General features: G+C 43.1%; 1 protein-coding gene across 2 annotated transcripts in view; it reads left to right on the top strand.

Annotated features, from left to right (window-relative positions):
- The first annotated feature begins 6,696 nt into the window (after window positions 1–6,696).
- Window positions 6,697–20,314, top strand: part of Ets1 (ETS proto-oncogene 1, transcription factor) — a 120,504-nt gene continuing 106,886 nt past the window's right edge. Inside the window, exons 1-2 of one of the 2 annotated variants that reach the window (XM_052188747.1) lie at window positions 6,697–6,807; window positions 19,709–19,791. In XM_052188747.1, the coding sequence (XP_052044707.1) occupies window positions 19,723–19,791 (69 nt within the window). In that variant the 5' untranslated portion in view covers window positions 6,697–6,807; window positions 19,709–19,722. The remainder of the gene's footprint in view (window positions 6,808–19,708; window positions 19,792–20,314) is intronic. The other variant, XM_052188744.1, reaches the window with a different exon arrangement.

Raw genomic sequence — 20,314 nt, 5'->3', positions numbered from 1 at the left:
ATCAAAGGACTAAAGCCAGGGGCCCCTGGTGCAGCTCAGTGTGGGAATATTTCCTTAGTGTCAACAAAATCCAGGGTTTGATTCTCAGCACCACAAGTTAAGAAGTGATCAGATGAGTTAGGTTCTGTACATCCAACATCTAAATAATCATTTGTCTATCCCTTTATCCATCAAACCATCCATCTGCCCACCTAGCTATTTACCACGCATTAATAGATTTATCCATCCATCTACTCATTCATCCATCCATCCACCATCCATCCATACAGTCACCCACTGATTCATCTATCAAATATTTATTTAGCCTTTATTTTGATTTCAAGCAAGGACAAAGGATAAGTGTTGAAGGAATAATGACAAAAAGACTAATCCATTTCTTTCTGCTTTTTCCACAAGTGAGGAAAATGAATATTGAAAAAAATCAATATAATTTTCAGAAGGAAAACAGTATGTGGTGGAGACCTGAAATGAGAAGGCAGAACCTAACGAGAGACAGGATGCAGCAATGGTCAAAGAGTATCTCCTTGTGGAGGTAGAACTCAGGCTGATGTCAGATCCAAGACATCTGGACCTTCTCAGTTTGCCTTCTCAAGTCCCTGAGTGCAGAAATGGTCTCTTCTCTGTTCAAGAAGAAAAGGAAACATGGAGGATAAAGATGTCAGCAACAAACATGGCATTTGGTTGAATGATATTCTAAAAGGGCTCAAAAACAAATTCATCCAATTCCAATCATTCATCAGCCCTAAGCCGGTACAACGACCGCATTAACAGTCAAAAAAAAATGTGGCTGTCTGTATATCTCTCAACACACTCGTAGCTGCAGGTGACTGTGGTTACTGCACTCAGGGGATGGATGGCCAAAGCTATGGTGAGCTTTCTGGAGTGCATGGGTGGTGTTCTTTCTTCTCTCTGGTCTACAGAGCCTGAAATATTCAGGGAAGTCCATTGTTTTTGGCATGAAAATGTTTTGGCTTTGTTCCAACAATATATCAGTTTAATTAGGGTTTTTCTTTTTCTTTTTTTTCTTTCTTTTATTAGATACTGTCTTTATTTACATTTCAAATGTTATCCCCTTTCCTCGTTTCCCCTCTGAAACCCCCCTATCCCATCCCCTCGCCCTCTGTCCACCAACTCACCCACTCCTGCTTCCCTGCCCTTGCATTTCCCTACACTAGGGCAATGATCCTTCACAAGTCCAAGGGTCTCTCCTCTCATTGATATCTGACAAGGATTTTGCTTTTTCAGTGTGACTGTTTAGCTAGTGATACCTCTCCAGCCTCACCAAGATGAGCAGCATGCAGGGGACACTGATTCTTGAATGTAGGCAGACCATGCCACTTTGAAGGTATGCGACAGCTTTATCAGCTTTCTCTTGATTAAGAGATTAATCTCTCTAACTCTTGTTTATTTACATGCGAGGTGATGAGGTTGCAGATACCCAAGGATCTCCATCCCACAGACTCTTGGCTTCAGAAGATCTTAATCACTGTGTTTCTGATCTGAGAAGCATCTTTTGGTTTTTTGTTGTTGATGTTGTTGTTGTTTTTGTTTTCCCTGAGCAGATGATACTGAGTTAGCCCATGGGAGGAGGAGATGCCTAAGGCATGGAGTTCAGGCCACCACTTCCCAAGAACCCTGGAAGAAGGAGAGCCCAGAGTGTTCCCAGAATGCCTTGCAGCCTCTCACCAAAAATGGGAAAGCTGACGACCATTTTAATCCACCACAGACTAAGGACGGCATTAATGGTTATGGTGTTCTCCCAGTGAAAGCAGGCTGCTGGGGGAACCCAAAGAGTTAGCCCTGTTCTGGTGTCTTGGGAAGGTCTAACTTTGAGATTGGGCTCAGGCTACACTCAGTGGACAATTTCTCAAGAAGGGCACCTCACATTCTTCCATGTAGGCCACCAAAGCATAGCTGCTGCTGTCTGCCTAACCCAGGACACCTTCTGTAGCAAGCACATCCTAATTATCTTTCTGGGCATTGAACCAGCCTCCTCTCCTGTCCTGATTAGTATCCCAGCATGCAGCCAGGAGGCAGGCAGTCCCATGGCTTTCCTCTGATAGGCAGGAAGTCTGCAGGAATGAGAAGCAGTCTTGGCTTCAGCCAGAACACTAATCAATAGCTACAATCTTTCCTTTGAGTATTGGATTCAATACCTCATGCTCATAGACTTTCTAACCTTCATAGTACTCTTATGGTGTGTAATGAAATATATATATATATATATATATATATATATATATGTATATATATGGAAAGGGAAGACCAGCATTGGTAAATAAAATGCTCATGGCAACATAGGAAGAAACAGGGCTGAGATCTGACTAGGTGAAGTTTGGCCTTAAATATGCTCTAGAAACTTATGCTATAATAAAATCTTTATCAGGTAGAGACACTTGGTTTTGATTCTATAACCTTCTAGTTTGTAGATGTTACAGTCATGTGTTTATCTTGTCATTGAGACCAAAAATGTCCTGTGAGTTAGGAAGACAATGTGAAAAAGTAAGAGATATTTTGAAAGAGAAGGGGCAAGGAGGAGGTGAGAGATAGGGCTATGATGGGATACTAGTTAGCCAGCACTCAGCCATTGCCTGGATTCTGGATCTGTGAGTTCCAAAGGCTGTTCAACAGCAAGGATATACATGGTCTGAGGAAGCACAGGCGGACATCACCAAATCTGCTCTGTAGGAGCTCCATCTGGGGCCCTGTTCCCAGCCTACTTCATATTACAGGAAAGAAGTTCAAAACAGAAAGTTGGTGCCGGCAAGGAGGGCGCAACAATTTATCAGGTCCCGGAGGATGATGCCAAAGAGTCCATTTTCCCCTTAGATAGGTTTTCTGGCACACACACACACACACAGAAGGAAGAGTGCCTGGCTTCCAGATGTGGGCACGCACATGTGAGCCACCAGAGTCCCATCTGGGAGCCCAGGACAGGAGCTCAGCTTTTGATCATGTGAAAGAGAGCGATTCATTACAAAGTACAGGCTAAGAGGTTCCAGAGCCCCCGTGTGACTCGACAAACGTTCTCTGCTCCTCGATTTCCTTTTATCTTCTCCTTCTGAGGCCTCTTCGATATTCGGTGACAAACTGAGTCTATAATGGAGTCTGGATTTTACCTGTCCTGTTTGGATATTTTGTTGAGATGTCACTTCCCTGTGTAAAGGGAGTCTTCCAAGCAACGGAAAAGGCAGTTCCCCCTTAAATGAGCAGGAAGAAATGGGGTAATATGCTACGTGTGCTAAGTTACTAAGGTGTTGCTTGGGGTTTCCTTAAATACATTGGTGTCCCACATTTTAGAGTTGACTTTGTGTGCAGAAAGTGTCATAAAGAACTACTATAAACTGCTGGAACAGGGCTCTTACCTTTTAGGGCTTGGGGTAGAAATAGGAGAAGATTGGTGGGGAACGACTGAAGGCCCTCACCACATACGTTATGTCCAGGAATTTACCCTCTTTTCTTCTTTAGGAGGTATTGACTTGCTTGGTAGTTTATTAGCACGAGAAAGGGGAGATGGCATCTCCACTAAACAGACATACTTACAGGTCATTGCACTGGAGATCCATACAAGCACTAGCTCAGGCATGTCTGCAACTACACTGACCTCACTTATTTAGGCTAAAGTATGAACTTTCAGTTGAGGGACAACAGCTCAGTATGGTTGTTTTTTTTTGGGGGGGGGGTTTCACATAACTCTCTACGATGACTCACTTGGTCAACTTGGTGCAAGCTAGAATCAACTAGGAAGACTGTTTCAAGGAGAAATGGTCTCCATTAGATTGGCCCATGGGACTTTTTAAAAGACAGAATCAACCAAGGAGAGAAGACCAACCCTGGAAGAGGGTGGTGGCGCCATTTTATGGGCTGGGCCCGGCACCCTGTACATGAATGAGAAAGGCTAGCGGAGTAGTTACATGCATGCACTCATTTCTCTGGCCTCTTGCCTGCAGATGTAGATGCTTCAAGTTCTTGACTTCTCTGCAGTGGAGACTGTCCCTTGGAATAGTGAGCTAAATATTTTCTCCTTGAAGTAGCGGTTTGTCAGGGAGCCATCCGTCTCTAGGGAATGGAGAGCTCGTGCTCCTAGTCATTATTCCATCTTTTCTTCTGGATTCCAGGAGTAAGTCAGCATACCCATTGTATGCAGGGCAACAGGTCATCCCAGGACTCCCCGCATGATAGGCCAGAACTTCAGCAATCGGGCGGGCGACCTCCCTTGCCTCAGTTCATAAGCTCCTCTTCTGGAAGATCATTTTTCTTTGCTCTGGGCCATCTGTCTGATAGCAGCACTTGTTCCTGTAAGGTTTATTTAATACAAATTGAGACAGAGTAATTGTTTCTTATTATAGTATACATGATATTATCATAACATCTTAGAAACTGCATGGGTATATGTTCATATGTGTGTGCAGGCCAGAGGTTGATATCAGATGTCTTCTTCAACCATTTTTTAAAACATGTATGTCTCTCTCGTGTATAACGCTTCCCACTCCAGTGTTCTTTGAGTTTACTGGAGTGCATGATGTACACGTTTATTAAACTAAACTGACTGAGCCAGTGTCAAGGAATGTATTGTCTTCCAAGTGACATTAATACACAGGAGACATTTGATTCAGGTTCATCTGGACTGCACGTCTCTGAACCTGGAGCTTGTCAATGCATTCAAACTGGCTGGCCAGCCCCCTCCAGAGACTTTGCTGTCTCCGGCTCCACCACTAAGACTTCAGACACCACGCCCAGATTTCCTGTGGGCACTGGGGATTGAACTCAGATCTTCCTGCTTATATAGCAAGCCATTTCCAAAAGGTAAGTGTCCAGCTTCATTTCTTTCTTTTGTATATAGATAGCTACCCAATGCTATAGGTATAAAGACACTATCTAAAATGAAATAGGCTGCCTTCCTGGGCATCCATTGTCTAAGCACATTATGCTAGCAATGGCTTCTGCACCATTTGGAGTTCTGTTCTATTCTCTTCTGCACTAGCACAGGTTGCAGCAGAGGATAAGGCTAAGGTCCTAAAGGCTGACTTTGTATGAACTCTACTAGACAAGTGCAAGCCAAATAAAACCCTCAATAATTACAGGGTACACTTTGATAGAACATAAATTGACATCTATTTTCCCCCTGTTCTCGTGTACGAATAGTGGTTACAATGATAAATAATTGTGATGGATTTAATCGACCACATTTAAGCTGGGCAGCACACCAGATCTGATTGTGTGTGAGGGGATAGCCTGAAGCTCCCAGAGACTTCTCTCACAGCCCAGATTATGCTATCTGGAAACAGTTGATATCTGTGTCTCTCTTCCCACAGTAGTGTGATCTGGTTAGATTCCCAGTGCTGAGACCAGTGCCTGGTGCCGACGTTGATTAAACTAAACCGGCCAGGCTGATAGCAAAGCAGTGCTTTCACCCACGTCATGTTAATGCACAGAAGGGGAATGGAGCATTAGATCCTGTGTTAGCAGCAAGCTAATCGGAACTGTCCTACCAGCAGTGGATAAACATGATGGTTTTCGGAATGACATTTTGAGTCTTTATGGAATTTCAAGTGGAGTAGTTGTGTCTTCATTAAGAAGGAAAGGAAGAAATTGTGAACCTCTTGACTCATCCATTACTCAACATAAATGGAATGAATCTTAGGCCAAAGTCTTGGAACTGCAGGCGATATAAACTTTGCCAATTTTTCCCTATTCACAGAAGTGAGATTTCATCGCAACATTATCGTCACCCCCCTTAAGTGAAGAAGAGATATTGTGTATGTTTACCTAGAGTTGCTTAAGACTTTCGTATTGCATACGTTTTCTTAAAATGAGACATATGTGACTATTTCTTATACATACAGGCAAATCAAATCCACTAATGTTCCTCTATGGCAGGCGGCACCTGAAGCCATGAGGGCCACCGATGCACTTCTATGTGCAGGAACCTGGAACCACGCTTAGAAGAGAAGCCTGACTTTTTGGAACCCCCAACTTTACTTTTGGCCGTCTCTCCTCCACATACAGTCAGGGGAACATGACAACAGTTTAATCCATGCTAGTGAGTGGAGACAGGTGAGATCACCTGATGTGGTCTGAGCCAAAAATCCTCTTATTTTTCGAAGAAATATATTGTGATGCTTGTTGCTGTTACAGATGTGTTTCTCATCGCATGCCCAATGTGACATACTTCACACATCAGGTTAAGAAAAAGTAACAAGAAACCTCAGCAGGTAAGTGGTTGACAGGTATCCGTGCTAGAGACAGTCCCCCAAGTGGTTTTACAGGAACCCCTGCCCCACGATCCATTGCCTAGGTGAACACAATCCCATTGAGAAAATCAAGCCAAGTGGGGCAGAAGTAGTCACATGTCCAGTAGAGCACCAATCTGCTGCATTCCCAAGGAGCTCTCCCTCTTTCTCCCCTCCCCCTCCCCCTTCCCCTCACCCTCTTCCCCTCAGCCCTCCCTCCCCTTCTCCCTCTCTCCTTGTGCACTTTGGCCCTGTTCAGTTCTATTTAGTCGAACCATCACTAGAAGGATAAAACTAATCAGGTGTAATTTAGCTCTGCCACCAATAGCTCCCCTTTAGATCACAGTGCCTGCCCTGGTGACCACTGCCCTGGTGCCTAAGGCTGACTGAATACCGCCTCTTCTGGTTCCCTGGCTTGACCACACCCCCATTTCAGAAGGCAGCTCTATTAGGAGTATTATGGTCTCTGCATCCTCTTTAGCCGGGGAGCCGAGGATTCCTGCAGGTAGTGACTGGACCGAGCAAGAGAGGCAGACTTTCGGTGGAGCTCACTCCATTCCTCACCAGCAAATCAGTAAGTGAGCGCTGAGTTTCTGTCGGAAACTTTCTTTCCACTTTTCCTCCCCACCCCAACATTTTATGAATTAAAGCGTAAATTGTGAAACTTTCAGGATACAGCTGCTTCTCTTTTTTTTTTTTTTTTTTTTTTTTTTTTTTTTTTTTTTGCATCTTTGCCTATTCACGTATCCCATTGTTTAACAATACTTTTCAAAACTATTTCCTGCTCTCATTAGATAAGCTTAAAAATCAAGACTCTTGTCACCTTCTCTGCCCACCCCCCTGCCCCAAAGCACACATCGTAGATCCTTGCAAATGACATTTCACAATTCTGAATACCCCCTTGCAAACCCTTTCGGAGAAATAAAACTGTAGTGCCGCTTAGAAAATTTCTTCTTATTTTTTCATCCTTAGTGAAGTCTACTCTCCGCTCTGCTCACCTCTTACTAGCGAGTTAATGAATTGCTTTCGTAGAGGGGGAAATTGCTACCGGCCAAGACTTTCTGAAAAGCCCGCCTATTGGATCATTTCTTCTACTTTGTGATTTCGGTCCTGCAAGAGCCCACCAATTCTTTGTAAGGCTCTGTGGGTCGTTGGTCGTGGGGGTATCTTCAGGTCAGAGGGACTTTCTTTCCCCAACCTGTACCTGGGGGAGGCTGGAGTTGGGACAGCAATTCCCCCTTGCAAGGGGGTAGGGGCTTCTTGTTACTGTAAAGATGTCTGTGATCACCTTACAAAGTTGACTTTTCTGTGAGTGAACTGTGCAAAGATGCTGGGTGCCGAGATCATGACATGACATTGCATTGTAAGGTTCCTTTTTTTTTTCCATCCCAAAGCCGTTTTCCTTCCTACTTTGTATTGCTGCATGGAACTGGGTGGAAACAACAGGAAATCCAGATCCTGAAACGTACCTCTGGCCACTTCTTTTGATTTGTAAAATTACCGACACTTTAACTCTTTCATCAGCTGGGGTCTGGATTGTTTCACTGCGCCGCCTTTTTTTTTTTTTCCTAGCGTGAAACTCTTCAGTTCGGCAGGCTCTGTCCCCGTGGGGCAGCTGGGTGGCCTCTGTGGCTCTCATTTACCTGCTGTTCCAGAACCCGGGCCAGAGAGCTGTAAGGGGTTAATTCGTGAGAAGTGCTTTGAAGATGAAAAGGTCTTTTCATGTGTCCGGGCATTGTAGTTATTAATATTAATATTTGAAGCATGCTGCTTTTAATTGTAAATTGACAACTTCTATACTTAGCAATCAGTAGTGGAATAACAAACATCAGGCATCAGCCCGCCAGCCTCTTCCGTCCTGCTGCTGAGGACGTGGGGCACACAGACTGATTACTGAAGGGCTCTTTCCCTCACAGGCACCTTACACCCAGGTGCTAGTTACCAGAGGTGCTGGGATGGGCTGTGAGCCACAGCCCAGTCTGGAGAAATGGGAGTAATCCTGGCACCTGGCAGTCTGTGACCTTGGATCCTCTGAGAGCGCGAATGCCTCTAATTGCCTATTCAAATTCCCAGGGATGGTGAAGTTCAAAAGCTAAGAGTGTCAGAGCTGAATTTCTGGAACTAAGAAAGCGGACGAGCATTCCGACTCTATGGGAGGCTGTCTTTGTAACCGAGGAGAGGTTATTGAATGAACACAGTGTGCTTTATTTTCTTTAAAATACAGGAGATTCTCAGTGTCCCACCTAGTTTACGAAGAGGGGAGTCTATAACTAAGTATATAGAGCTTTGAAAAAGAAAAGAGCCAACAGGGCCCGAGTAGTCCGAGTAATAGTGTAAGAAATTGGGTATGTGGGTGCAGGTTCCTAAGGAAGAGTTGGGATATGCCAAACAATGTAGTGAGAAGATTTCTGCCTAGGATCCCACACAGCCTCAGTGCATTGGTAAATTTCTCACCCTTAACTCCAGTTCTGTTGAACCTGATGTCCATTTTTTTAATGGGCAGTTTCATACATTTCTATGATGAAACTGGCTTTCTTCCTCTCTTGTCTTTTTTTGATGTGTAGGCTTTGTGATTTTATTTATTAGTGAACAGAAACACACACGCCTAACAATGACCCTCTTCTCATTGTGTATTCAAATTCCTCAGTGACATCCCAAAGCAGAAGATGAGTATATGCCAGAAGTTGGGACTCCTTCCCTCCCCTCCTTCTTTCCTCCCTCTTTTTCTTCATGGGAAACTGAAAGCATTTAGTATCTGAATGACATGAATGTGTCAGGCAGCAATTTAATGGCATTTATAGCAATTCTTGTTTCTTTAATTCTGGGAAAACTTAGGCATGGAGAACCTCGTTGGGCTCCTTAATTCTACCGAGGGTGTGGCCTTCCAGTCTCTTTTAACACACCGAACTCTTAGGAACTGTTGCCCACCTAAGAGAGGAGAGCAATCTAACTTTCTGAGCACTCTCAGAGTTCAGAGAGAGGTGTTCTGCATGGGCCACTTCATTTATATCAGCTCTTGGTGAGACTTGACTAGTACCAAGAGAGTGTGAGTGCTGGGCTTCTGGCTTCAATAACAGGAAGCTAGGACTCTAAGATGCACAGAAGCAGCCTGGAGTTTGCTAGGTCTCTGGGAGGACAATGTGGAGAGGGCCCACTTTCTAAAGATGAATTTGTATTCATTACTAAGAAGATACTGACTCTGGAGGAAAAAACTGCATATCTGGATCATGTAAGTGAGTAAACCACCCTGGCGTGGTCTTAAGTCCAGATTATTCTTTGTTCCCAGCCTTGTTTAGTGAAGGGCACACAATATATACATACACATTTTACATTTTACATTATTTAGTTTAGAAAATATTTTCTGGGTGGGGGAAGGCTGAAAATAAAACATGAAACAATTTTAATATTTAGAGTTTATGAATATTTTCTCAGTTCAAGTGACACAAAACAAAACTGTATCTTGAGCAGAGGAAGGAAAGGATGTTTGAGATAATATGTTTTTTCTCCTTAGAGCAAAAGATGGTGAATTTGCTGTATCCATAGTGCAGGTGTGATTCCAGAAACTCCAGGGAAAGCTGGGGCAGCACTTCTTGATTTGAGTAAAGGAGGGAACTTTGAGTAGCAATGTCAGGAGTCTATCACTCATGGGGAAAATAAGGTTCTCTCTCTCTCTCTCTCTCTCTCTCTCTCTTCTTTTTTCTTTTGCTTTTACTTGAAAGAGTTTTAGGAGCACAAACATTTGCAGAAATATTTTAAAGAGTTTCTAAAGGCTTTTTTGAGTCTTTCAAAACCACCTTTTGGTGCCTCTGGGTGACGATCCTTAGACGACTCCTGTGGATGTAACAAGACCCGCTGCCAGTCTCTGCCTCCCCTATAGGAAGGTCTCCCTACACTCCTTGCTCTGGAATTCCTGGCCTTGAGGATCCTCAGGGCTTCAGTTCCTTAAGGTTATAAAAGGATAAAGGGCTAGTCATGTTTCTTGGGAAAGACAGAAGTCTCGGCCATGCTTTGGCATGGGAGACTCAGAGTCTCTCTTGAGCTGTACAGTTTGTTTTGGCCAGGTGTGCCTTGGACCTAAGATACACAGACCTCTGCTCAGCCTTGGGCGAAGCATTTGCTTCTATTTCCCAGGTGACTCTGCTTCCTATGTTTTCATCTTAGTAAAAGTTTTCCTAAGTGTAATCAGGTGAGTCCAGTATGTTCCTGGGTGAGGTCCGTAGACTTGCAGCCTCGTCCTGACATAGTCATCTTAGTGGCCTGGAGCTGTTTTGTAACTAGAACTGGGGGATTCAGATTCATGTGCACTTCATTGGGTGGCACTGCCCCAAATCAAAGGCAAAAACAGCTATAAATGTGGAAGTCCTAGACAAATATGAACCCTTTCAATGCTTTTGAGAGCAGCCTATTAACTTGCCTTTATTTATAGCCAGTTCCTATAATTGTTAGCTCACAAAAGATGAATATACATAGACATGTAACATGTACATATACATACACGCATATATACATATACATACAGATATTCTGGCATATATATAAACACACATAAACATACACACACATATATATACATGTATACATATACACATGTGTGTATATATATATATATGCATATATACATATATATGTGCCTGGCATGTATACATACAAATCTATGTCTATGAACATGCACATGTGTATATGTGCATGTGTATATGTACCAAGATATATGTGTGTGTGTATGTGTGTGTGTGAGTGTATATGTGTGTGTGTGTATGTGTGTGTATGTGTGAGTGTGTGTGTGTGAGTGTATATTCAATTCAGGAATCTGCAGTAGTTCCTGGTTTATGTGACTGCAGTTGCAGTCTTTGCACGAGCTCTGTTGGACCTGTAAGAATAGGTTTGCTTCTTGGGTGTATGCATAGCAATGGTACAGGATGCCAGGCATTCACTGAAAACTGTGCCTCTTTTGTCTTGTGAAAATTCTCTACTAAGGACAGTCAGGCTATGATTATGAAAGGGATTTTTTTTTTTATGACTTAAATGTCAGTCTTTAGAAAAAGAGGTGAAGATTTGGATCATGGGGTTGCAGGTCTCCACACAGCCCACTTCTCTCTGTCTATTTTTCTCAGACGAGGTCTCACCACTGTGCACTGCTAGCCTCACTGGGCCTCACTGGGCACTGCTGGCTTGCCTAGTTCTCTCAGAGATCTGCCTGCCCCTGCATCCTGGGGTTAAAGACAAGCACATTACACCTCATTCTTAAATAGGCAACCTCTGCTACCTTGAGCTGTAAAAATACTACTAACGTAATAATACTACTAAGACCCATCTTTACTACTAACAGTGAATGCCAGGTACTGTTGATAAAACAGCTAAATCCTTATATTTTGCATATGCCTCCTCAGCAATCCTCAAAGGGTTGGTATTCTTGTCTTCATTTTATGGTTGAGGAAAAGTAAGTCTGTAGCAATGAATGGTGCACTCGGAAGGAGAGTAACGCCCACACACAACCTGCAACTCCGAAGCTCTTCTGGGTACCTCAGCTCTTTGGCCTTGGCTTATTGAAATAAAAATGAGCTGATTTGATTGATTCTTTTTTCTGAGTCGAAAATTCATTGACTCTGCAAAAACCCCTTTTAGTAGCAAAATGCCAGCAAGCTGTTTAGCATTACACTGGGAAATTGGAACCTTAGAATCTGGGCAATAAAACAAATGAAACCCCACCATGAAAAATCACAATTAGACATAGTCCCAGAAGTTGCTTGCCAGATTTGAGCGATCCGTGTCGGCTGGTGTCTTTTAATTCCATTTTAGAGGCGTACGTTTAAAACAATCCAGTCCCCCGGTCTTTCTATGACCTTTCTGTTTTGTTGAGATCTTCTGAGAAGCAAAGACTCATTATAAATTCTGGATTGTAAATGTAGGCCACACCATGGATTGAAAAGAAATTATTTAAGGTTCTAGACTCTTGGAGAATTTCTTTCAGCGGCAAGCATTGGCTGAAAGTTGACAGTCTTGTCTTATAATTCTTCTTTTGAGTTTGACTTGGCCAAGGATCTGTTTAACCCCAACCTTTAATACATCCATGGTGGAGAATAAAGGAGGAGTTAACATCATTCTTCCAGACTCTTCTTTGTTTCCAGGTTTGAAACATAGAATAATCTTATTCATTGTCATGGCCAATGTTGGCCACAGTGCATCCGAAGGCAAAGTTGTTGTTTTTCATGGTTTCACACAGAATTGAAGAACAATATTCTCAGTGCAATTTTCTTATTACCAAGGGCCACCATTCTTATGACATACTCTCACATGCAAGCTCAGTGACTAGGGGGAGTAGATTGCTAGTTTCTGACATGCTTCAAAGACTACAGTTCCCATTGGCCTAGTGGAATTTGGAGGCTCTCAGAGCTCAGCAGAACCTTTCTGTCTATTGTTGACAATTGATTGTGACACAGCATTGCAGCTACAGGGTTTCTATCCAAGATGAAATTCAAACATCATCTGTGAAGCACTCCTTATTTCCTAGCCCCATAATGTACTAGAGTAAAGCCCCCATTACAAGATTATTTCTAAAGTGTATGCTCATGTATGTGGCTTGGCAGAGGGGCAGGTGCCTGCAAAATTCAGTGAAGGATCAGATACCTTGGGGACAAGTTATAAGATTGGGAGGTGCTTAATATGGGTGCTAAGAACTGAACTCAGGTCCTCTGTGAGAGGTGTATTAACTCTTAGCCATGAAGCCATCTGTAGCCCCCTTAATCACTCTTTAGTCCTTTATAGAAGGAAGATATTAGTGAGCTGTCTCTCTGAAGGGCAAAAGAATATATGTTGATAAAGTCATAATGGAATGAGTTCATTTTAGTATTATAAGAAAGATTAGTTACATGCATTCATATAGGTCTTGACAATGCCAAGCTTAATTAGAAAATTTGGAGGCAGAAGAATAGATAGGCATGAGCTATTTTGTTTTAGAGAGAGTTCGGGATAATTACCAGGAACATGGGAGAAAGAGAAGACATGCTGATTGTGCTGCAGTTAGTACTTGCTGTCTCTGAGCTTTGTCAAAGAGTGGGTGAGTGTTGAAGATGCAGAAGGAGGGCGCAACACATGTAATTCAGAACACTGCCTTTAAAGTAGGAAAATATAGTTACTTCCATGACTCTGCAGTCCTTAATGAAGAAAATGAGGGTCACTCAATCTTCGCAGCTCTAACCACCCACTTTCAGTCTGCCTCTCAATGGCTCTCAAACCTTGTAATACTGTGAGTGCCCTCCCAGTTCCTTGAATACTTCTCCTCATGTTGTGGTGACCTCCAACTGTAAATGACTTGAGCTGCTGCTTTGTAACTGTAATCTCACTCCTGTTATGATCTGTGTTTTTCCATAGTCTTAGGCAATCCTTGTCATGACATACAGGTTGAGAACCTCTGCCTACCCCCTATCCCCCAGGATAGTCTATTATTTAATATGAGCTCTCTTAAATTTGAGCTTTTAGAAAACTGGCCATGGTAGCTTTCCTTGTGCTAACAGTTCAAGAAGATACCTGCATAGATGAAATAGTGCAGTACATTAATTAGATTAGAAATAAATACAATATTATCTGTAGTCAACATTTTAAGTGTCCTTTATATATATATATATGTATACACACATACACACACACACACACACACACACACACACACATATGTATGTGATAGTTTTATCCTAGAGAGATCTTCATCCTTTGTTTTTTGTTTTGTTTTGTTTTGGGTTTTTTCAAGACAGGATTTCTCTGTGTAGCCCTGGCTATCCTGGAACTGTGTAGGAGGCTATCCTCCTACTCACTCTGTAGACCAGGCTGGCCTTGAACTCAGAAATCTGCCTGCCTCTGCCTCCCAAGTGCTGGGATTAAAGGCGTGCGCCACCACCGCCCTGTGAGATCTTCAACCTTTTGGAAATACCCTAACATGTTCTTTTACCCAGTCAACAAATGCAGGTTGTATGATTGGTATGTGCCACTTAGAAAGACATAGTCTCTCTCTCAGGTACCTCATGACTCCAGGGGAGATGATAGCAGAGTATCATACTTTGTTGGATTTCAGTGTCATTTACAAAAGGAAAACCAGGGTGGCCACGGTGCTCAGGACACATGTGGATGCCATAGTCACACCCCTGTTTCCATGCAACTAGCCAAACATTGAGAATATTCAGGAAAAAGTTACATCAGCTTTGACCACATGTACAGACTTCTTTTCTTTGTCAACATTAGTTGGTCTGGGGTACATAGGAAAGTCCGGGCCAGCCTGGGCTATATAAAAAGACCCCATCTTAAAAAAATGGCAGTAACAATATAATGTTGGCTAAGTGTATGAGACCCAGAGTATTTGTATGTATTTACAGTCTTAAGAGAAAACAGTACTCACTGACAGAAAAATACTCATTGCCTTATATCAAATATCAATGGGGAAAAGCAGAATATATCTGTGGATATATTGTGAATATACTGTATACCTGTGGATAGTAGGATTGCAGGAGACTTTTTTTTTCTGAATTATTTTTCCCCACATCTAGGTATTTATTAGTTGATGAAGAAAATAACAGGACTAACTATAAAATAACCCCAAGTGATTCAAAAGAACCATCTCACTAAGCAAACCTAACAGTGACAGTGGATTTCTCAATATAAATAACAGACAACAAAAGACATCTTTTAAAGTTCAGTTTTCAAAAATTTAACTGTTTGCTGGCATTCAGAAAGCTATCTTTAAATTAAAAGAAGTCACCAATTTCTAGACTTTCTATTTTGAATTTAGGATTTTTTTGAGAAAAATGATTTCAGAGTATGAGGGTTTTAAAAGCTTTTGTAATAAGTGCAGGCTACTATGTTAAGCATTTGGAGAGATTATGCATTTAGTTTGAAATAGGAGTTCACTCTGTAGCCCAGGCTGGTCATGAACTCACTATGATTTTGCCTCAGTCTTTTTGGGAGCTAGAACTCTAAGTGCTCGAGGAATGGGGGTGGAGGTGGGTGGGAGGGTCAAGAGTGGTTTGCTAGGGTTTTTGGTTAAGGGCATAGATTTCCTCTAAAAGCCAATCATTTCAAATTTGGACTGATGAGACCCTACCTACAGACGGGATCAAGCCGGGCAGAACTGTGTGGACTGGATTCTGCTCTGATCAAGGCTTTTCTCCCCAGGGTCAAGATTCTTCAGGTACTTTGACCTCAGGCATCCCTGTTGCTTGCTGCTAATTGGGGAGTTACAGGGCCCTGGACCAGGTGGAACTTGAAATTGCCATATACTTTACAAAGACAAACACTTTCTAGAAATGAATAGAAAACTAGTTTTTAAGAGTTACATTGGATATGAGACATTCCCATAGGCCAGACTGTTGACTACTTGTTTGTTTGTTTGTTTGTTTGTTTGCTTTCAACTGATATCATCAATATCATACTTGGTTCCTAAGGTCCCGGATGAAGAAGGTAAAAAGACACAGGGTCAGATCTAACTGGGCCAGCTGACAGTGCATCTTAGACTTCCTCCTCAACAAAAAACTAACAGGACCTAAAGCACAGGTTTTCTAATTTAGATGCTAATCTTCAGCAGATATTTGCATAGCAACCAAGTGGTAAGATTCAGCGGGAACCCAGGGATGTGAGGTGAAAGGGTGGATTAAATCATGCTCTGGGGAGCTTGATTTCTCCTGAGGGGAAAAACATGACCAAGTGCCTGGCGTGCCTGCTTGTATGGGGCAGTGGGAAAAGGTTTGATAGATAAGACAACCTGAAACACGTAGTGCCGCGAATATGAAGAAGTATTTTCTGCTTAGAGATGGCCTTGGAGCACGCTCATTTCAAGTAACCGTTATCCAAACTTGCAATCTGTGCAGAACCTCCGATTTTGTAAAACAAACGCATCCCCAGCTGATCCATCTCTTCCCTGTTTCAGTTTATGAGGATTGTTTATCTGTCCACCTACCCACAGGTTTTAAAACATCGAGTTTCTGTCATGCAAAGTGAAAAAGGCAGATCACCTACCTTCATCTAGTTGAGGATCTAGTGGGAGAGATAAATAGAAGCAGATGTTGGTAGAACGGTGTGATAACGTGCAAACAATAGGCGGATAATACGTCGGAAGAATTTTGGAAAGGAGTAACTAGCCCTCCCCCCCATGGGGTGAAGAGTGGTCGAGTCAGGGGCAGGTGGGGGGAAGCACTGGGGTCTGACATCAGCCTAAAGCCTTCAAGATACACAGGGCTTGCAGTTCTTGGGGGAAACTAAAGGCAAGGGGCATTTCCAGAATCATTTCAACCAAAGTAGGGCAGGGGAGAGAGAAGTTGAGTGGAAGATACAGCAGGGGCTGTGGACTTGCAGGGAGAATAGAAGGTGGGGGATCTGAGGTTAGCAGCCTTGCTTTGAAAGCACCCATTCTGCTAATTGGGCAGTGCTGATTTCACTGAGGAAAAGCGAATTCAGCTCGGAGTGATTCAGTGTTCCCACATGTTCCCATCATTTCCACACTGAGACAGGTCTCAGGGCTGCTTCTCAACTAGAGAGGAAGGCTTAAAATCAGACAGTTGTTTTCTATTTAGGTAATACACATGTGCACAGCCAAGACAAGATGTTCAGGTCCAGCTGATGTTCAAGTAGTCATGTGGGAGGGAGTTCTTGTTGGCCAAAGAGCCAAGAGGAGAAAGAAGACACACACACACACACACACACACACCCTTTTGCATCTTCAGAAAGGGTTAGATCTCAAGCAGCTGTTCTATGTCACAATCCGCAAGTTGGAAAAGGGGCAGGTTCTTTTTTTCTTTCTCCAAAAAAATAATAAAGCAGCAATCCGTTTCTGTCCCAGAGTTATTTCCTGTGATGAGAGCCCTTGAGATCTCTGGCAACTCCCTCTCTTCAGTTTCCTCCCTGGGCAAAGGGCTTTTCCCCAAGGGAAGTGTCATTCATGCTGTGGAGCGTATGGGCCAACACAGAATGCACCAGATGTTCGGCCAGAGGTTTCCTCCCTCCCTCCGTCAACTGGAAGAGAAAACATGTTTCCACTGGACCTTTTTCTAAGTGTGTTGCTATGAAGGGGAGTGTTGTCTGGCTGGCAGACAGAAACTCTTCTTGTCTTTGAGCTGGGCTCCAAGCACGATACTGCCAATTCACAAAGTTCTTTTTCTTGCAGATGTATATATGTCCTGCACATGCAGAAGGGTGAAGGTCTTTTGCCGCTGGGGGAGTCCAAATGATTCATAGGGCCATGTGGTTAAACCTCTCTCTTCAATCTTCTGCAATTTTCTATTCCCTGTACCCCACAGAACCAACCGCTGCTTAAGTTTTCCATATTTTTGGAGAACTACTGATCACAATACAATACAGTTCCATGGGAACAAATCTCTCTACTGCTGAAGACATAGACTATCTTTCTCAGCTTTCTCATCCTGACTCTGTTAGAAGCCAAAAGCCAGGAGGTCAGGAATCTCTGTTTTGTTTACTAGTATGTCTCAAGGGTCCAGCACATTGCATCACACATAGAGGGAGCAGAATAATTATTGAAGTAATAAATAGATTTCTAATAACTCCTGCTGTATGGTTGTGAGATAGAGTACAGGCCTGTAGGGACTGTAGGATCTCTGCTGGGTTTTGGAGGGAAATCAAAAGACTGAATGGTTCCCAGGAAGTAGCATTCCCTCCTGCCTGGACATTTGCAGCGAAAAGACACAAACCATCCTTAGGCCCCTGGAGGGCTGGCCAGCTTCTCCTCCGGCACTCTCATCATGGTAAGCCATTTTCAATGTAGGGCATTCAATGCAGCTTTGAAGTCTCATCCTTGTGCATATCAATACATTTTAAGAGTGACTCGTTAAGGCCTTTAAACTTAATTTTCAGATTAAAACAAAACCAAAAATCGGCAACAGAGAATGCTTCAGAGATGGAGGGGCCATTGAGCAACTGGATACAATCTCTACAACACCTGCTTGAGATCGGCCCATGTGGGTCTCGGTTGTGTAGATCTAATTCCTAGTCCATGCTCAGTGTCCAGCTCAAAGCCAGAGTCGTGGAGCAGCACAGCAATTTCAGCAAAATCATTGGACAGACAATAAATAGGTGGTGACAGTGTTCTTGGATGGCCGCCCTTGATCTTTCTTACATGTTCAGCATTACTCCTGTAGAGCTCCTCCTAGCCTCATTTTATTTTTTTTTTTGCAACAGGAACAAGAATAAAATCTTAACTAGCATAACCTAGAAATCTTAGTTAACTGATTATTAACTATTTTGTTATTGTTGTTGTTTCTTGTTAATGTTATTTACACTATATTCTACTTTGAGGAGGAAAGGCATCTTAATAAGGTAAAATACTTCAAAGCAAAAGTCGACACAGGTGTAGGCTAAGTTCTGCCTTAAAAGCTCATATTTCTCACCCAGAGGATACTGTAGCTCAGCTGGGGAGGCCTTTAGTGAATAGAATGGTGTATTGCCCAGCCTAGTTAACCTATCCTGTGAATACAGCCCTGTGAACATAATAAATAGCTATGTCATTGGCACTATCGACATAGGGAACTAGAACTGCAAATTGAACATGAAACCAATCTCTCTATTTGCTATGTTCTCTTGAAATAGTTTGATTGATGCAAGTATACACAGGAAAGAGGGGGCAGGGGAGGGAGGGGTAGCAACTGGACAAACAACAGGAGGGGGGAGGGAGGGCGGGGAGGGGGCGGTTAAAAGTCACTTCCTAACAATAGGAATTTGGCCTCTGAACGAATTTGGCCTAGGCATGTAATCTTCTCGATCGTTCAAGAGAGGCATATTTTTATGTATAGCATTGAATTTATGAAAGTGTGTGAACTTTTGCACTCTTCAGGGCACTCAGCAGAAATGTTTGATATATCAACAATTTTCCTGGTGACCAGTAGCTTGCTGGAAAATCCCTCTAAGTCAGAATGTTCCCTGAACATTCTTCCCATTTCAGACTTCCAGCAGAGATAATAGCTCTCAACAAGAACTATTTTCGAGCCATTCTCTTGATAGGAGATGAATTTGTCCAGTCTTCTTTAGAAAGTGGCTCTGTGCCTTGGATTGGGGGGGGGGTCTCTTCATGTAAGATTTTTTTCCTTTCTTTGTCCTCTAAGACAGTCTTTATATCTTCTTTTATCAGTAATTCATTTATTCCATGTGGAATTCTTGCTGGGTGACAGGTCTGGGTGGGGTTGGGGAGATGTCAAACATGGATGGATGCCGGGAAATTCTATAAAAGGTTTGGACCCTGTCAGTGTCTTCAGTGTCTGCAGCACACAGACATGATCTGCTATCCGTGTGAGTTGGCTGTCGTTGGGGCCTGTCCCACCGTGTCCCTGGCTTAGGTTACCCAGCTTTCTGAATTCTGTTTACTTCTCTGCCTCACAAAGAAGTGAACAGGATGGTTGCTGGGAAGGTCTACGTCAGATGCCTTTAGGGGTTAATGTCCCCACACTCGTGTGCAGCCACAAGCTCAGCCAATGTTTTCTCTTGCACAGGTGTGGAGAACAGAATGAGCCACTATGTGGATCCCACCGTGGGCAGCCTCTGCACATTCTCTGCCCCTCACCCTGCAGTGGCGGTGAGTGATGCTCTCTTCCCTGCTTCCTTCCCTTTCCCTTACCCGCCCAGCCTCTCTGCGGTTCTTCTTGCCTCTGGACACCTGCGGAAGCCAGGGATTCGGCTTTGGACCTCTCGGAGGAGCTCTAACGATGAGATCATCTGTGTTTCATGTGAAAATAAAATGGAAATCCAAGAATCCTGGATTTGCTGAAGGTTTATAGTTTCAGAGAATGGGACTCCTCTCGAGGAGACATTGCATGATGCTTAGAGACACAATGGTCTGTTACCTTTTGGGAAGTGCTACCGTCCCTTAGCTGGACGAGGCCAGGTATATAGTTAAGTTTCTACACTACCCCAACAGCTCCAGAGAGAGGATATGCAGCTCTTAAAGATGGTTATCCTTCAGTCAAGAATGCTGGTCGGTCCAGAAGAGCCTCACATTTGATGGTAGATCCTGCTACATGACCAGATTGTTCTAAGTTGGCTTGATTTACTTACAAAATATTACTTTGAGAAGGGAGGCAGCGTTTCAATCCCAAGAG

Source organism: Apodemus sylvaticus, chromosome 7 (genome assembly GCF_947179515.1).
Source record: "Apodemus sylvaticus chromosome 7, mApoSyl1.1, whole genome shotgun sequence".
Lineage (NCBI taxonomy): Eukaryota > Metazoa > Chordata > Mammalia > Rodentia > Muridae > Apodemus > Apodemus sylvaticus.
The sequence above is the reverse complement of the archived record's forward strand: the minus strand, read 5'-3'. Positions and strand labels throughout refer to the sequence as shown.